Source organism: Siniperca chuatsi, linkage group LG8 (genome assembly GCF_020085105.1).
Source record: "Siniperca chuatsi isolate FFG_IHB_CAS linkage group LG8, ASM2008510v1, whole genome shotgun sequence".
NCBI classification, from domain to species: Eukaryota; Metazoa; Chordata; class Actinopteri; order Centrarchiformes; family Sinipercidae; genus Siniperca; species Siniperca chuatsi.
Window position 1 is genome coordinate 23,421,306 of NC_058049.1, and position 16,254 is coordinate 23,437,559.

Consider the following 16,254-nt stretch of genomic DNA (forward strand, 5'->3'; position numbering starts at 1 on the left):
TTAACTCCAATCAGTTAACTGCAACATGAGTCGTCTAATCAGTGCACAACAGGGTAGCTGAAAAACTACATGTTAAACTGCTAAATTTGTTTACAGGCAAGAATAAAATTCAAGTTATATTAAATTTATTTAATTATTGTCCACACTGATGCCTTAACCTGTGATGAGAGATCGCAAGTAGACACTGATTTGTTTTAAGGGGTCACAAGCCAAAAAGGTTGTTTGCACTGCCTAAAAATGTAATGTGTTTTGGTACTAATTATAGGGAAAATAGGAACTTACTTGAAAGAAAAGCTCTCTTTAAACCAAGTAAATTTTCATTCATTTATTAATGGAAACTTGATTCGCCATATATGTTGAATTATGTTTCTTTTATACGTTTCTCAAAAATATTTTTTTATGTTCAGCTGACCTGTGTGTACCAATCAAATTATTTTCCACATAATTAGTACCAAATGACGTCGCTCTTTCTGGAGAAACTATCTTGGAAATTATGCAAAAATCATCAACCTGTAAAATAACCAGTCACGCAAATGAAAGTTTTGGGTTTTTTTTATTTGTACTTAAGTATCATTCAACAATAAGATAAAAGTTGACCTGATATTCACCAATGGATAAAGCATTTAAAAATCTAAAACAGGGGGCACTGACTAAGTATACATAGTTCGTAGTGAATGGGCTAAAACATGTTAAACATGCAGCGCCTTTTCCCCCACAGTTTTCTGCTTAGCAACAGGTCGAACAAGCTTATTTTGAAGTTTTTTGTATTTGTTTGTAGTTTACACAGTAAATATCAGTCATGTGCTAAAATCGAAGCCACGGGTGATTGAGTGGCTATGAGGAAGCCTCATTCCAGAAAAGACAAAGGAGCGTAACATTTGATTTTTTTTTTTTTTAGCTACAATTAAAAGGTAGAATCATAGATTATAAAATAAGTTAAACTTCACTTATATTTTACAGGAAGGGAATAAGAATCAAAATAAACTTTGAACATTTCAAATTATGAAAACTTGTTACAAATGTGACATGCAAACCAAAAGAAGAGCAGACAATGGCCCTGGAGGAAACAACAATTGAGCGATGTGAATGCCCGCAGCAGTGTTTAGGTCTGATATTAGAAAGGTGTCAAAAGACATTACTGGTCTTGAAGAAACAGCACATCATTTTAATCAATTTCCAATACACGTGAAACAGTGTAAGAGAAAAGTTAACCTTCACAAAACTGCTAATTAGTATCGTCAGTGGTTGTTACAAAGGGTTATCACATTCAGCGAGCTTATGAACTACATTGCATTAGATGTATTAATTTAATAAGGAATGCTAACGAAGCTAAATGTGCAATTTTTAGGAATTGTGAGCTAGTTCGCCTTGTTTTATCCTCAGTAGGACAATGACTTGTTTAAAACAAGCTAACAAATCTTGACTAAATCTCAGCCTTTAAAAGGAGATCACTGAGCACAATGTGTGGTTCTTCACATCTGTCAGGGCTTTTCCCACCAAGTTTGTTCCCTTTGAGCTAAGAAAGCTTTAATATATTCTCTGTTCAAAAAAAATACAAGGTGCATAGTTACTGTTTGGTGATGAGATCCTGAGGTTTTCAGTGCAAAAACAGCCCCCTCGGTCACTACTGGCTGGTAGTGGTGTGTGGTTTGTCCTTGAGATGAATGTCATCGAGGACACCACGACCCTGACAGTGGTGAGGAGTCAGGGTCAGGACTGGGGGGTGGAGTAGAACGAGTGGTGCTGGTGGCTCTGGTCTGGAGGATTGCTGGCGAACAGGAGAGGAGCGGTCTCTGAGCCGTACCAGCTGAAACAGCGAGAAGACGAGGAACAGATGACAGCTGTTCCTACTGTGCAGTGTTTGAGGTTTCTGATGTGGTTTCGGTTGGAAACTCTCTCACAACAACATCAGAATGCAATGCAGCCAAATCTACTCTGTCACTGGAGAACAGTGTACCAAGAAATACTTTGGTTATTAATCTGTTCTATCTTCTTTCTATTTTCTCGATTGATCTATAACATATAACACACCGAGTCATATGTAAAATGTCCAACAGTCCAAAACCCAAAGATATTCAATTTACCTTGATATCAAATTTGAGCTGAGACAATTAATCGATTAGTCAGCCAACAGGAAAATAATCTGCAACAATTTGGATAGTCAATTCAGATATTTAATAAGCAAAAATTACAAAAATTATCTGGTTCCAGCTTTTCAAATGTGAACATGTGCTGCTTTTCTTAGTTTTCTATCATAGTAAAGGGAATGCCTTTGAGTTTTTGACTTGATTTCAGCTCCAAGAAATTGTGATGGCCATTTTTCACAATTTCTTGACATTTTATCAACCAAACAATTAATCGATTAATTGTGAAAATAATCTGCAGGTTAATCGACAACTGAAATCATTGTTATCTGCAGCCCTATATAAAATAAAAAGCCTTCAATGATTAACTGAATATCTATATATAATAAGGTTGATGAATAACTTTCTGTTGATTGACTAATTGATTAATTGACTAAGCGTTTCAGCTCTACCTGTGAGTCTAACATGGTTTTAATGACAGTACCTTGAGTGTGGATGTGAACTGCGTGCCCATGGGACAGGTGAGTCCTCATCGCTGCCCTGAGGGTCATCAAAGAAATATGGACGAGGTAGGACCCTGTTGTTGATGGCCATGCTGCTGCTCTGAGAATCAGAGAAGAGAAAAAAAAAAGAAAAAAAACACAGGTTGAAATGACTCCCACTGCTTCAGCAATGAACATCCAGTGTCATGTTTCATTTCTCAATTTCTTCGTTTAGTTGACATTTAGTCCAGTTTCTGTCAGATGCACTAACTACCTCTTGAGCAGGCCGGCGAACTCTGAAGATGAGGATGAGCAGACTGGTTGGGAGCAGCTCCCATATGAAGAGGATGGTGCCAAAGGCCAGGTAGCCCGTGTCGCCCAGTTCACTACGCAAGTCAGCCTACCAACAAACACACGCAGGGTTATCTAGTAGTGTGTTGGAATTTTTACTGGCCATGGCTATCAACCTCATCGTGATGTTCTGAGAAATATACATACTGACAACCACTACTGCCAACTTGAAGCAGGCTGAACAGTGTGCTTCCACTCAAACATCAGATGATTACCTGGTCGGAGACGTTGTACCAGTCAAAGTTAAATGACTCCACCCGGTGGTTCTGAGACAGAATGAGGACTGTCAGGTTGTAGCAGGCTCGACTGGCAAACAACAAGATCACTGCTGCTCCCAGTGCTGCTGTGCGGCACACTGTGGTCCCCTGGTCAGGGAACAAAAAAGGCACTGTTAGCGTGGAGTACCATCAGAATTACAGGGCAGGGTAAGAAGTGGTTTGTGTTTAAAGGGGTACTCCAGGGATTTGTATTGCACTTACATAAAGTTGGGGGACTCCCAGGAGTCACGTTAATAAAAGAATGGTCACAATAGATGCAGCGGACGCCGAGATATCCTGACTTTTGGTCGCTAATATGAGACAAAAAATGCTTGATCCTATGATTCCCATAATGCAACTCAATATTACCTTTCATTAGACCCATTAGGCCCACGTCTTTCAAAATCCACACTTCCAGTTTGTAAGGCAGTCCTGTTATAAATCTGTAGTCTCCAAGCCAAGATGAGATAACCCCGATGATGTCAGACCTGACAAAGCGCCTTTAGAGCCACAGACGACATTATACAACTGTTTTCACAGTAGGACGAATCATGAGGAGTAAACTAATCTTGATGTGTAAAATCGGTGGAGTGCCCCTTTAACTTATTGATGATTATTTTCATATTTTACTCAAAATAAAATAATTGCTGCCTCGGGTCATTTGCACGTCACTTTCGGGACTGATGCTTAGCACACCTTGCTGATCAGGTAGGGGCTGGTGGAGCGTGAGTGTCTGGTCAGGAGCAACAGCAAGGCGGCCAGCAACACCGCATCCAGGATGAAGAGCAAGTCGTTGACTAGAACTCGAACGAGGACCAGACTCCAGGTCCGCTCCCCTGACCCACCGCCGGCACCTCTGTCCCCGAGAGCTGCGCAAACCACGTTGACGAACAGGAAGATGGCGCTCAATGCAGCGTACATGCACCGTGCCAGACACCTGAAGAAGACATGGAGGCCAGAGTGACGAATGGATTAGTAGCCATATGGTGTTGCTGAGGCTTAAACAAGATAATCAGGGTTCAGAACTGTAGACTTTACTGTAGAGTGAAACTTACAGTCCTCTGTCCACTTCTGAGCTATAAGTCTCTCTCACTTTGAGTAACACCTGTGGTACAAGAGAGAAATAAGCAACAGAGTAAACAGAAAAATCAGTCATCAAGAATGAAACTGACAGCAAAAGAAATGTTTATCTTGTTTTCATCTCTCTAAAGCTTTTACTAACTGTAATAGCTGTTTGGCAGACAGCTACTGAAAGGAACTGCCCTGCTCAAACATTATGTAAATACCTTGATATACCTTGACTTTTACAATCTTTTTGTCAATCTTTATCAGTATTTCCCTCCACATTAAAGCTGGTTTGACCTAGCTTCAAGATAATAGCCCCTGTCCCGCTCTCCCCAGTCTTACCTGAGTGAAATACAGGTTAATAAGGCTGAGAGTGAAGAACTGCAGACAGACAGGGAAGCAGTAGAGCAGCCAGTAGACTGCAACAGGTAGGTGGTTGGCCTCCAGAGCGTTGCGAAAGTAAAAGGAGAACAGGGTGGTGCGAAGGGCAGCCCAGAGCAGGCAGAGGAACAGAAAGACACTCTGGTAGCTCCATCTTTTGTGTCTATAGAGGTAGAGAAGCCAGAGCTGGACGTAAACCACCAGGAACAGTCCGGCGTACAGAGTGGTGTAGAGGACAGTGAAGCCAAGCTGGACTGAGGGGGCGACAGCCGGACGCAGGGGGACCGGGGTAGGCAGGGTGGAGGAGTTGGGAGGAGGGGCAGCTGTGACTGGAGCTTCCATTGGAGTACTGGCAGGACTAACTAACTGTCCATCATCACAGAGAAACTGCCAGACCTTCTCCTCTCCGCCTGAAGGGTTTACATGGGAGACCTGAAGGCAGAAACATCATCACAGGAGGTCAGAAGGTTCTGAACAGAACAGTGAGCAAGAAATGGACAATAAGGAGGAAAAATGTATATCTTGATAACACTCATATGGTTGGACGATAAGACGATATATATACCGTGAGACCATAGCAATTTGGTGGCAATGTTTTGTTTATGTCAAATTTTTGCATCAACATGATAAAGTATCTGTCAGCTGTTTGATTTGCTGGATTAGCCAAAAACCGAGATTCCTATTTGATTATTTGATATGTTAACAGTTACTAAATTGATTTCCCCAAAAATGTTATGTCATGATATATACTGATATTGTGATAAGAAATTACAGAAATCTAATAGTATGATTTATCCTTATTACCCAAACCTACTAGGAAAAAAAAAGATTTTGTCTTATAATATTCATAAATTACCAGTAGTCATTGAGAAAATACTGCCACATCACAAATTATGAATATGTATTAATATCAGGCCATTAAGTCAAATATTATTACATCCGATTCTGCAATATCCATAAGGCCTTCCTCTAATAGTGATATATATATATATATATATCAAAGTATGGGTTTAGATCTGGCAAATCCCATATGAAGTTGTCTAGCTGCTATTCTTCACACTGGACTGCATGGTGAAGGGAAGACAAACAATAGCTTTCCTTTTCAGGTGCATTCTTTAGTATTTCAGAACAAATTCCAGGAGAAAGCTGACTTCACCATTAATGACAATGTAACAACAGCCCCATGACATAATTACAATTATGTACGATATACATACTTTCCACACCTTTACATTGATTGAAACAGTAATGTAATATGTGTGACACTATTTGATTATATTATATCGTACATGTTTTCATGTCCCCTGGGTATTTTTCAGTGACCTTTGAAACTCAGTAACCCAGCTAGCTGTATGTCTTTAGCTTGGTCTTTGGAACATAAACAACCGGCGGTCGTGTTCTGTTCAAGCTGCTCAACAACGGCTAAGCTAACTGAAACTAACTTTGTTAACTAAAGTGAATGTCGACAGTCTGAGCTGTCAATAAGTTATGTTTTGCTTGCTAACAAAACCATCCCATGTTTAAGCTGTCAGTACTCATTTAACAATAATAACTGACCTTATTTTAAGTGGACATCAAACTCCAGAGTACGCAGCGGACGAGGGTAATCCCTTGTTTCCTTGTCTGATCTGCGTAACGTCTGATAGGCGGAGCCACTGTTATGATTCCAACAGCCAATCAGCGATGACAGGAAATCGCGGTTTCTTCAATTTGTTGTTTACTTATCTTGTTGATTAGGACGGCGCATTCAAGTCAGATTAAACGTTAGGGTTGTTTATAGGTCACCGATAAAGGTTATTTTGATAACTCTAGCAGCTGATCAATGCAAGTTTTGTTTATCATAGCTTGGCATTAGCCGTTTGCCACAGTGGGCTCTCGTCAGAATTGCAGACAAACGTTAGTGCTATTAACGCTCCTTTCCGTCCGTTAATCTCGTGTGGCGATTCCCGAAGGTGCTGCATTATTAAAGTGGTCTAAAATGCCGATGGTACTGCGATCCAGAAAATCCATCTACCCCAGTCAGGCAAGTGAGGTAGAGTTACGGGACACAACACCGGTGACACCGAGAAGGTCGACCCGCCTGCTCAGGAGGACTGCGTACGAGGTGGGTATTTTTATTACTCAGCTTTTCCGCCTCCTCTTCCTCCACCGCTGAAAACTTCACAGTCGGCCACGTAGCTTGCTCGCTAACGTCAACGGCAGCGACGTTAGCTGGCTAACCCGAGAGAAATACTAACGGAAGGATTATATAGAAACCAGCCCGCCTTAAACTATCGTATATTTGCTGCTATTACCACTTTAGCGTATGTAATATTTGCTTAGCTTGTTAGCATAACTGTTCAGAGCTAAAGAAAATTGCATAGTGAGTGTGAACCCCTGCGCCCAGCCAAAACTTAACGTTCCTACCAAGTTACTGCATCATGGTAAGGGTTTTTTTTTCTCTCACGCCGACGGTGTTTCTATTTAAGAAGATAACAACACGTTTTACCTTTTTATATTCCTTTTTATTCCTTTACTTTTGCCATTGGCATGGCGTAACGTTAGATACAACCGATACAGCATGTGCTTCAGTCTTAACGTTGTGGAATTTCTAACTGATGCTTTATTACAGTGCCGTTTCCTCCCTGTTGACTGTGTTTATAACCGACCTTGTCCTGTCAGGAGTCAGATGAGTCAGACTCTGAGTCTGTCCAGAGCCAAGTGATGGAGCTACATCGAAGTCCCCCTGCTGAGCTGGAGGAGGAAACTGCTGAGGAGGCTGGTGTAACGGTAGTCTATAATTCACCCTACAGAAAACCCAAACAAACACACCTCTTGCTGTTGGATGTTTCCTATAGGCCGGGAAAGCATAGCTACCTACAGTAGGGTGCCTGGGTGTGGCACAACTCTTCTTTCTACAGCGATGTGGTGAGAGAAACCAGGCTTTGTGTATGTGCAGCAGCATGTAATCATCACCAGGAATTATTGGCAGGCTTGTGCGGAAGTGTCTTGAGCTCGCTCAGCCTGCTTGTAGAGAAGTAAAGTTGATTTATATATTGAGCTTATGAGTTAGTTATTTACCATTAACCAGGAGAGCTCAACCTGGGGGTTTGAGGCCAATATCAGTGTCAATATTTGTTGGTTTATATATTGGCTAATATTTGTTTTTATCATTATCATATAATGTGAACATCAAGAATCTATCTATTTTGCATAATGTTTTACAGTTAGACAATAAATTTTTATTGTCAAAGATGATTGTAGCAATAAAGATAACTGCAATTTTTGAGCAGTAAACTTAAATAGAAATACATTTATTTAAGGAGTGCGTATAAAACATATATACATCAAAGATATATGAGAATTGAATTAAGAAATATTAGTTGTTTTTTTTTTGCATATCTGCTCACATATTTGCTGTTACTGATACATATGTGACAAGTCAATACGTCAGTAAGGCTTTAAGTTTAGATATTCATACAGAGCCACTTTCAAGAGCCGAAGTGCTTCACTATTATAAAAGGTGAAATTCATAAAATGTAGTACAGAGCTAGACTGACATATCAGCCGATATTAACTGCAGATATATCGGTATAAGTGTACAGGTTGGCAGATAACTAACAAGAAATTGCAATGCATAACATGTACCAAAATATGTTTCAGGTAACTTAAAAACTGTGTTTAAATTACATAGTTTGTTACGATACATAGTTTATTTTTCAACTACAAAATGTTTTCAAATGGTATCCATATTTGCCTTTATCAGTCAGGCTAGAATATATCTTTTTCACGGCAGACATTTTGACTTGTCATAGCAGGAAAAACACACGTGTTACTAATAACATTAACAATGGCTCTGCTCTATTCAGACGTCGTAGTAGCCATGACAGTGCGACAGTGAGCCAGCACAATACCAGGACTCTGAAACAAGCACAAAATACAAACATTGGAGAAGAAAGGGATATAATCTCTTATCCGGTGGCAGACATTCAGTTGCATTCAATTCAAGTAAATTAAAAACTGTTATGAAATGGAGTTACATGTCAGTATTCATTGTTTATGGGAGGACTACAATATGTCTTGTTGTAGAATTAATGCAGCAGCCACAGAAATGTGACCAGTAGATTGGCCACGCCCTGATCACCCATCCTGGGTATCTATTTTGGAACACTGAAAGGTGGTTGCCATGACATATCAGTGTAAAGCTAGTTGAATGTTCAGCTATGACTGAATGACAGAATGTAAAGTTAAATGATGCTGTAGCCATGGTAACACTCATGTTAGGTTCATAAACAAATATCCCTGACATCCCTGACAACATGTTAAACAGTCTGTGGTGGCCATGCTGAGGAGTATCAGACAGGAGAGCTAATTTGAATAGGTGTGGCTATTCTAGCTATCGCAGTGTTACAGAAGCCCCTTGAGGTATGATACAGTGTTATAGTATTGTTGTACAGTATCAAGACAAGGAACAAAAGACTGGAGGATACTGAGTTTGAAAATGTCTGTTTAACTACTAGCTTTTTTGAAGGTATTTTGGTGTTACATGCAACTAAGGGTATTGTCATTAGGCTATTCAGAGTCGCTGGGTTAACACTTATGTCCATATGTGAAAGAGGTGCTATAAAGAAATTATTTTTATAGACACACAAGATGCATGTGTTTTTCTAATGAAGTTCTTTCTTCCTCAGGATCTGAAGCATTGCAGTGTTGTACTCGACCGTCTCTGGGCTGACGACAAGGCTGCAAAAAAAGAGCTTGAGGAGAAAGAAGACATGAACCGCAAAGGTGGGAAACCAGTCTCCAGAATCCCTACTTTCCATAAACGACCTACCGGTGCGAGCCAGAACACGGAGCTGCCTGTTCCCAAAAAAGATACCCCTCTCCATGTAGCTCAACCGCCCGAGAAAGCTGGAAGTGGAATTGTGGAGGCTACGAAGTCCAAGCCGCACGGTGTCAGAGAAACGCCATTCTTCCTGCCAGCGATCTGCAGCCCCAAAATCAGCTCCCAAGCCCCTTCTCTGTTCATCAGCACGGAACAAGCCACTGCAATGGCCCACAGTTCCCTATCTACTGCACCCAAGAGCTGGAGTTTGTCTGATTCTGTGCAGTGCCCTCCTATGACTGTTAGCCCCAGGCCTGCCCTCAGACCAGAGCAAGGGTCGGAGCAACATTTGCCAGAGCAAGACACCAGCAAAAAGTTTGGAATAGAAGCTGCAACCATACCGGATGCCCCCATATCTCACCTGCGCGAGGGCTCCATCAGCCAAAACCCACAGGAAGACAAGTACGACGTTGAGGTTAAAAAGGTTAAAAGCAGGATTACCCTCGCTGCCTCCGGAGATACTGAAAAGTTGGCAGAGATCGTTCACACAACTGAAGTTAGCCGAGAGGAGGCTATTATGGACGAAGAGCCACCGTGGGTGACGGAGCCGGTGAACATACTTGAATTAAAGGACAGCAGATCTTCATCAGATGTTGAATGTGAGGATGATTTGGCAGGCGGAAAGTCTGAGGGCCATGATTCAGGGGAGGTGAAGGAGCATCACGAACCACTTGTAAGCCAGTCGGCGTTTTCAGATCTCACAGAAGAAAGAGCCAGTGTTGATGAATTGGCCTCTCCTTTAGCACCAGAGAAGCCCGCTAAAGCTGGATCAACCAAGTCAACTAAGGTGAGTTATGTTGTTCTGCTTGCCTGATAGATTCCACTGGTAACGGTCATACTGTTTTCTTGGTGGCCTCAACAGACTAAGTCATACAAAAAGGAATCTCACCACACCCTGCAGTAACAGCTGTGGCATGCAACACGATCCTGCTCTGTTCCCCAGTCTCTTGTCAAAGCTATGATTGTAACTTTACCCATTTGTTCACAAGTTGAAATTGTACTTCTCTTGTTTTGTAGACCTCAGGATGCTCCAGTTTTGTCCTCTTCTGCTTCCTGCCCACCACCTTGCTGCTTCTAGGGGGCTTTGGCCAGCATGTTTGGCTCTACGGGCTTCCCATGTCTGTGGCTCAGCTCACAGCTCAGCTGGAACTACACCTGCTGGAGGGCTTTGGCTTAGTACCAGAGCCTTGCAGCACTGATTGTCGGTAAGAAATGATCAACGACGTGTTGATCTGTCCAACCAGTTTTGTTCTTTTGAGCAGTTTGCTTTGACAAAAATAAGAACCTTATCATGACAAAAACATTCTGAACGAAACAAATTTGCTTTGTGATTGTGGGTTTGTTTTTTTGTTTTTTTTACCTGTATTCATCTGAGCATGAATGCACCAAACTCTGTGTTCATTTTTCTGTTGTGGAGCTGACATATTAGCAGCTAAAGAAATGTCATGCAAGCTCTGCTAAATCATGATGACTGGATTCTGTTTGGTGTGTAAGTGGTTATAGCTTTAGTTTCCCCCTCCCTTGTTCAGAGTGCATCTGGTGGAGAGCATCCCTGTGGGCCTCTACCAGTCTTCTCCCTCGTCCAGAGGGAGCATCGCAGACAGCTGGCTTCATCTGCTGGACAAGGCCAACAGCTCGGTCCATATCGCTGCTTTCTACTTCACCCTGCAAGGCAGCGATTTGGAGTTCGCTGGCTCCTCGGACTCTCAGGTTAGTTCAGCGGTATGCCCTGGGCTCATGATGCAGCATATCAAGTGATTATACCTGAATCCTTTGAACCGCTAATATGCATGATATAATTTCCACATATTTGGCAGGGACGAATGGTCTTTGAGCAACTTAAACAACTTGAATCCAAAGGTGTGAAACTCCAGATTGCCGTCAACGCCCCCCAGACCTCAACTCAAGATACGGCTGAATTGGCTGCAACAGGTACATCACCACCTGACAATATGGAGCACATAGTGTCGTCTCTCTGTTGTGTGCACCACGAATTACAGCTGAACTTAGGCAACATTTGTATGTTAAAACACACACATTTATCAGCGTATGTCACTTATTGAGGCTGCAGACAGTAAACAGAATCTCATCACCACTATCTGAGATCCAATTCACCCTGTTGATCCAAATGTGAGCTCTCAATACATTTCTGCCCACAGGAATTTAAAATAACGAACAATGAATTGAACTACATTAGATGTTTGTACTTTTTGTTACCTCTGGTATAAAGCTTCACAGAGCAGAACGGTCGCTAAATGTTGGTGTGACATGTGCAGTTCATCAGCATCATGCCACGTTATTTTAGGTGTTTTCCTGATCCAATTTGCCTCAAGAAGCCTTAACTAATTTAATTAATCGTTTTTTTCAAACCAAGATAGCAAACAGGACATTTTGCGGGGGTTGTAACTCTGCAGTGATTTCTCATCGTGTGTGTTTTTTGTTTTTCAGGTGCAGAAGTCAGAGAGGTAGACCTCAAGGCTGTAACTGGAGGCATTGTTCACACCAAGCTGTTGGTGGTGGATCAAAAGCACTTCTACTTGGGTAGTGCTAACATGGACTGGCGCTCTCTAAGTCAGGTATAACGGAGAGTAGAGAAAAATGCATTAGTGGGGGGATGGCAGATGTTCACCAAACGTCAACCTTTGCATTAGGAGGAAGAGGTTCATTGCTGTCAGCTTAAAGATTACATTACTGTCCAGTAGATTTGTAGAACTGATGTCCCAGCCAGTTAATAGCATGAGTCTGGCTCTCAGGCTACAGACAAAACGTACTGTCCAGTCTAGATTTAAGACAAACAGTCACTGAGCAGTAAGGCACTTTTATTTGGAGTGCCTGAACATGTTTTAAGACATAAGTGAAACTAACTGGGCTACAATGAGACAGCAGTTTTTAGATTGGCTAGATTGCCTGCCTATTATTGATGAAGCAAGTCATATTTATACTGTAGATTAATTGTATCTTAAAGTAGCTTATTATTAGTGGTTGTTATTATTAAGTGAAAGTGAAAGCAATTTATTTTTTTTTGGTCAAGTTCGAATGTTCAAATGCATTCAAACAGTTTTGTTCCACAAGGTGGATAATTAGAAATGATAGAGTTTCCTGATCTATATACTGAGTAAAATAATCTGGAGCAACATACTGTAACTGTGCTGCTTCCAGATCAGAGGGGGTTCCAGGTTGGACTCAGGAAATTCATTCAGATGACTCATTAAACCTGCTTCCTGGAACAGGCCCCAGATGATCCCACCACTGCTCGCGTGCAAACACAGCCGTAGTTGTGGTTGTGACCGACTGAATGTGTTCTGTGTACTTTGTCGAAACCAAGGTGAAGGAGGTCGGCCTGTCAGTGGAGGACTGCAGCTGCCTGGCTCAGGATGCCTTTCGGATCTTCGGGGTGTACTGGAGCATCGGTGGAGCGAACAACGGGTCCCTGCCGCCGTACTGGCCTGCTCGTCTCTCTGCCCTGTCCAGCTCCCAGAATCCCCTGCGCCTGAAGTTCAATGGAGTGCCTGCTCAAGTCTACCTGTCTGTGAGTTCAGAACTGCTCTGTAAGCTTCCTTCAAGAGGGATGCTTTTAAAAACTGCCCTTTTGTGTTTTTAAATGAGGCTGCTTGTTTGTTTTTTTAAATGGATTGCTATGCATTTTTATAGGGTGATACAGGTATTTTTTTTACTAGATTCATCAGTAACTGACATATTGTGCAGATTTAAGTGGAATTGCATTCTTGTCAGAGTGGAAGAGGATAAACAGCATTAAGATCATCATACGACAAATTAGTAAAAGCCCATTTTGAAAAAACAAGATAGCCCTATTTTAAAATTCAAAGTCCTCAGATATCATACAAGAGTATTTATGACACTCTGGGGAAGACGAGGAGTGTCCCCAGCTGCGACGGAGTCCTCTTCCTCTCCCTGGTTGCTCCCATGATTCTTACCTCCTGTGTTACATCTGTTTTCCCGCAGAGCGCCCCTCCGCAGATCTCAGCCCGCGGCCGCTCAGACGATCTTTCCACCATCCTGTCGGTCATCGACGACGCCCAGCAATTCATTTACATCTCGGTCATGGACTATCTTCCTCTGTCTCAGTTCACAGAGCCTCTCAGGTGATGAGCCACTAATATTTACCGCTGCATTGTCACAACCTGTCTGACTGTCTTCATGAAGTGTAAACCACACTGTACACTGGTGAATACAAACAGAGGAAAATGTATTCCCTAAGATCCTTTCCTCTGCTTTGCTGCGTGTCCCTTGTTTGCCCACTAGCACCACAAACATTCTGATATTGAGCTCAAATGTTCAAGCGTTGGTCTCCCCCACTCTCTCTCTCAGGTTCTGGCCCGCCATCGACTCGGCCCTGCGTGCTGCAGCCTGCACCAGAGAGGTTCGGGTCAGACTCCTGGTCAGCTGCTGGAAGCACTCACCTGCCGCCATGTTCACCTTCTTGCAGTCCCTGCTGGTGCTCAACAGGCCTGCGCTGGAATGTGACATTGACGTGGTACGTCGGGAGATTTTATTTCCTGCAAAATGAATGGCCTTAAGAGAATGGCGATACATCCTAAACTCCTGTTGTGTTTTGTTTCTGTGCAGAAAATCTTCACAGTGCCTTCGACAGCGGAGCAGCTGAAGATTCCATTTGCACGAGTCAATCATGCCAAGTACATGGTTACAGACAGAGTGGTCTACATAGGTATGCTTTTACCACTTACTACGTTTTTAGAACTGCTCTGACCCTTCAAACAAAAAATATGCACCGTGACAGGCTCAGAGGTGGAATATAAGTACATTTACTCAAAAATGTACTTAGGAACAATTTTAACATATTTGTAGGTGTTGACATTTTACTTTATTTATTTATTCATATATATTAAAAGAAGAACTTTTCTCCAGAATTTTCTAAAATCAGCCTTTTCACATTTAATTTTTTTTTTAAAGGTTTAACTATCCTTAATGCACCTCAAAATACGCTTTTTTTTTTTTAGCTGTCTGCGATGAGGGAGAAGACTGGGAGGGGGAAACTAAACAACCACTTACACACCAAACAGAATCCAGTCGTCATCTGATTTAGCAGAGCTTGCATGACATTTCTTTAACTGCTCATATGTCAGCTTAGACAGAAATGTCTTTATAAGACATGTCCAGGTTTTTGCAGCTTAAACTGCCCAACACTTTATTAGTAGTAGTAGTAGTTGAAATCAGCTCCACTTCGACCAACTACAATAAAAATAATAATAAAGCCTAAGTCGAATGTAACAGAAAAAAACAAGTCTGAGACACGTTTTGCTGTCATTTCTGGTCGCGCTGCTTCTGTCCTCTCGGCGTTTGCTCTCTGTGTCTGAGTTACGCCATGGGCAAAGTTCATTCCTCTTTGAAAGGGCGTACTTGCATTTTTATGCTACTATATTATCATTATATCAGTGGCATAAAATGGTCTTAAAATGACAATAATATCGTTTATCGCAATTTTTTCTGGGACAATAGTATCGTCCAACTGAAGTAGTTACTGTGACAGGCCTACCCATAAAACAATTCTAAACACTGGGAAAGTAATTATCCTTTTACTGTACGATGAAATTCCTCCACTCGGTGGGGAAAAAATCTTATCCATCGTTACACGCAGCTAACGTGCTTTTTAGCGTTTAGTAGATATTTTTTCGTTAATGCAGCCCATGTGGTGGTGAGAGCATAATTCCCTAAATGTTTCAGTGACAGTCATTGAATCTGACTGATGTGATGTTCACAGGGACGTCCAACTGGTCAGAGAACTACTTCACCCAGACAGCTGGCGTGGGCTTGGTGGTGAACCAGACCGGCTCTGAGGTTAAGGAAGGCCAAGAGACTCTGCAGAGCCAAGCAGAGGAGCTCTTCCTCAGAGACTGGACGTCTCAGTATGCCAGCACTCTCTCTGTTGGCAATGTGGATGTCTGCCCACACTGAGGGTTTGTTGTTCAATAAAGCAGATTGCATTGTAGATGAGCATCTTGCTTGCTCCCACCACTTGAACTTTACTTATGCAGAATCCGCTTGCTGTACTGTGTAAATGAACACAGGTTCTCTTATTGCTGTTTCCTGACTTGGCTGCCTGTTTTTTTTGTACATAATTGGGTTTTTATAGTTTGTTTCAAAACATGTTATTTTTATACTCTGTATTGTTCTGACGATTGTCTTACATAAATTAAGACGCAAGGGAACTCGCTTTGTACAATTTATTTTATGCCTGGAGCATTTTGTATATTTTCCTGGTGCCAAGTTTGAACAATCTCCTGCAGGAAATAAAACATTTCCAAAGAGGTGCATACACCACAGCCATGTTTACACTGCTGAAGCTATTAGCTGTTAATGTTTGTGCTTAGTGAAACCATCTGATGTAATGTCAGTCCAACAGTACAAGATTCTTGTAAATGCTGTCAATCTTTCATTCACAACAGATGGCTGGCTCACAAAGAAATCCAATTTGAATGTTTACCACTACAGACAGAAACTAACTCACTCAAATATGAGTGAGCATGCTTTGTTTTTTGATTCAAGTGTTTGTTCTGTATTTGTCTGGCATCTCCGTTTTACTGTATTGATAATTACTGACAATGTCTGTGCCGTCTCCTTTACCATTTAATGACCAGGACCGTTCAAACTGTTCAACCTCCCGGCTCTGGATGAAATGGGGAACATTTCGTTTGGTCCCTGACTAACGGAGAAGTTTCCTGGATGGTTCAATATAAATAAAACCGGCTCCTTGGATGGTGATCTTTGAGAGCTTCTTGAGTACTATGAAA

The 16,254-nt window shown here is 41.8% G+C and overlaps 2 protein-coding genes across 4 annotated transcripts; one reads left to right on the forward strand and one right to left on the reverse strand.

Moving 5' to 3' along the window:
- Positions 1 to 534: 534 nt before the first annotated feature.
- Positions 535 to 6,313, reverse strand: gpr137 (G protein-coupled receptor 137). Its single transcript, XM_044204334.1, has 8 exons — positions 6,178 to 6,313; positions 4,582 to 5,052; positions 4,230 to 4,279; positions 3,871 to 4,111; positions 3,133 to 3,282; positions 2,841 to 2,966; positions 2,569 to 2,687; positions 535 to 1,807 (listed from the first exon to the last, which is right to left on the reverse strand). Exons 2-8 carry the CDS (start codon positions 4,960 to 4,962, stop codon positions 1,711 to 1,713), a joined length of 1,164 nt encoding a protein of 387 aa, XP_044060269.1. The 5' UTR covers positions 4,963 to 5,052; positions 6,178 to 6,313; the 3' UTR covers positions 535 to 1,710.
- Positions 6,314 to 6,476: 163 nt separating this feature from the next.
- Positions 6,477 to 16,254, forward strand: pld7 (phospholipase D family, member 7). 3 transcript variants are annotated; one of them, XM_044204323.1, is made up of 12 exons: positions 6,477 to 6,724; positions 7,282 to 7,389; positions 9,291 to 10,271; positions 10,502 to 10,689; positions 11,014 to 11,194; positions 11,302 to 11,416; positions 11,933 to 12,060; positions 12,810 to 13,013; positions 13,448 to 13,587; positions 13,814 to 13,979; positions 14,072 to 14,171; positions 15,225 to 16,254. In XM_044204323.1, the coding sequence occupies exons 1-12, from the start codon at positions 6,599 to 6,601 to the stop codon at positions 15,416 to 15,418; spliced, it is 2,631 nt and encodes an 876-aa protein (XP_044060258.1). In that variant the 5' UTR covers positions 6,477 to 6,598; the 3' UTR covers positions 15,419 to 16,254. The 3 variants fall into 3 exon arrangements, with proteins under 3 accessions (XP_044060258.1, XP_044060260.1, XP_044060261.1); XM_044204325.1 differs by lacking the exon at positions 6,477 to 6,724 and adding an exon at positions 6,764 to 7,043; XM_044204326.1 differs by lacking the exons at positions 6,477 to 6,724; positions 7,282 to 7,389 and adding an exon at positions 8,864 to 9,024.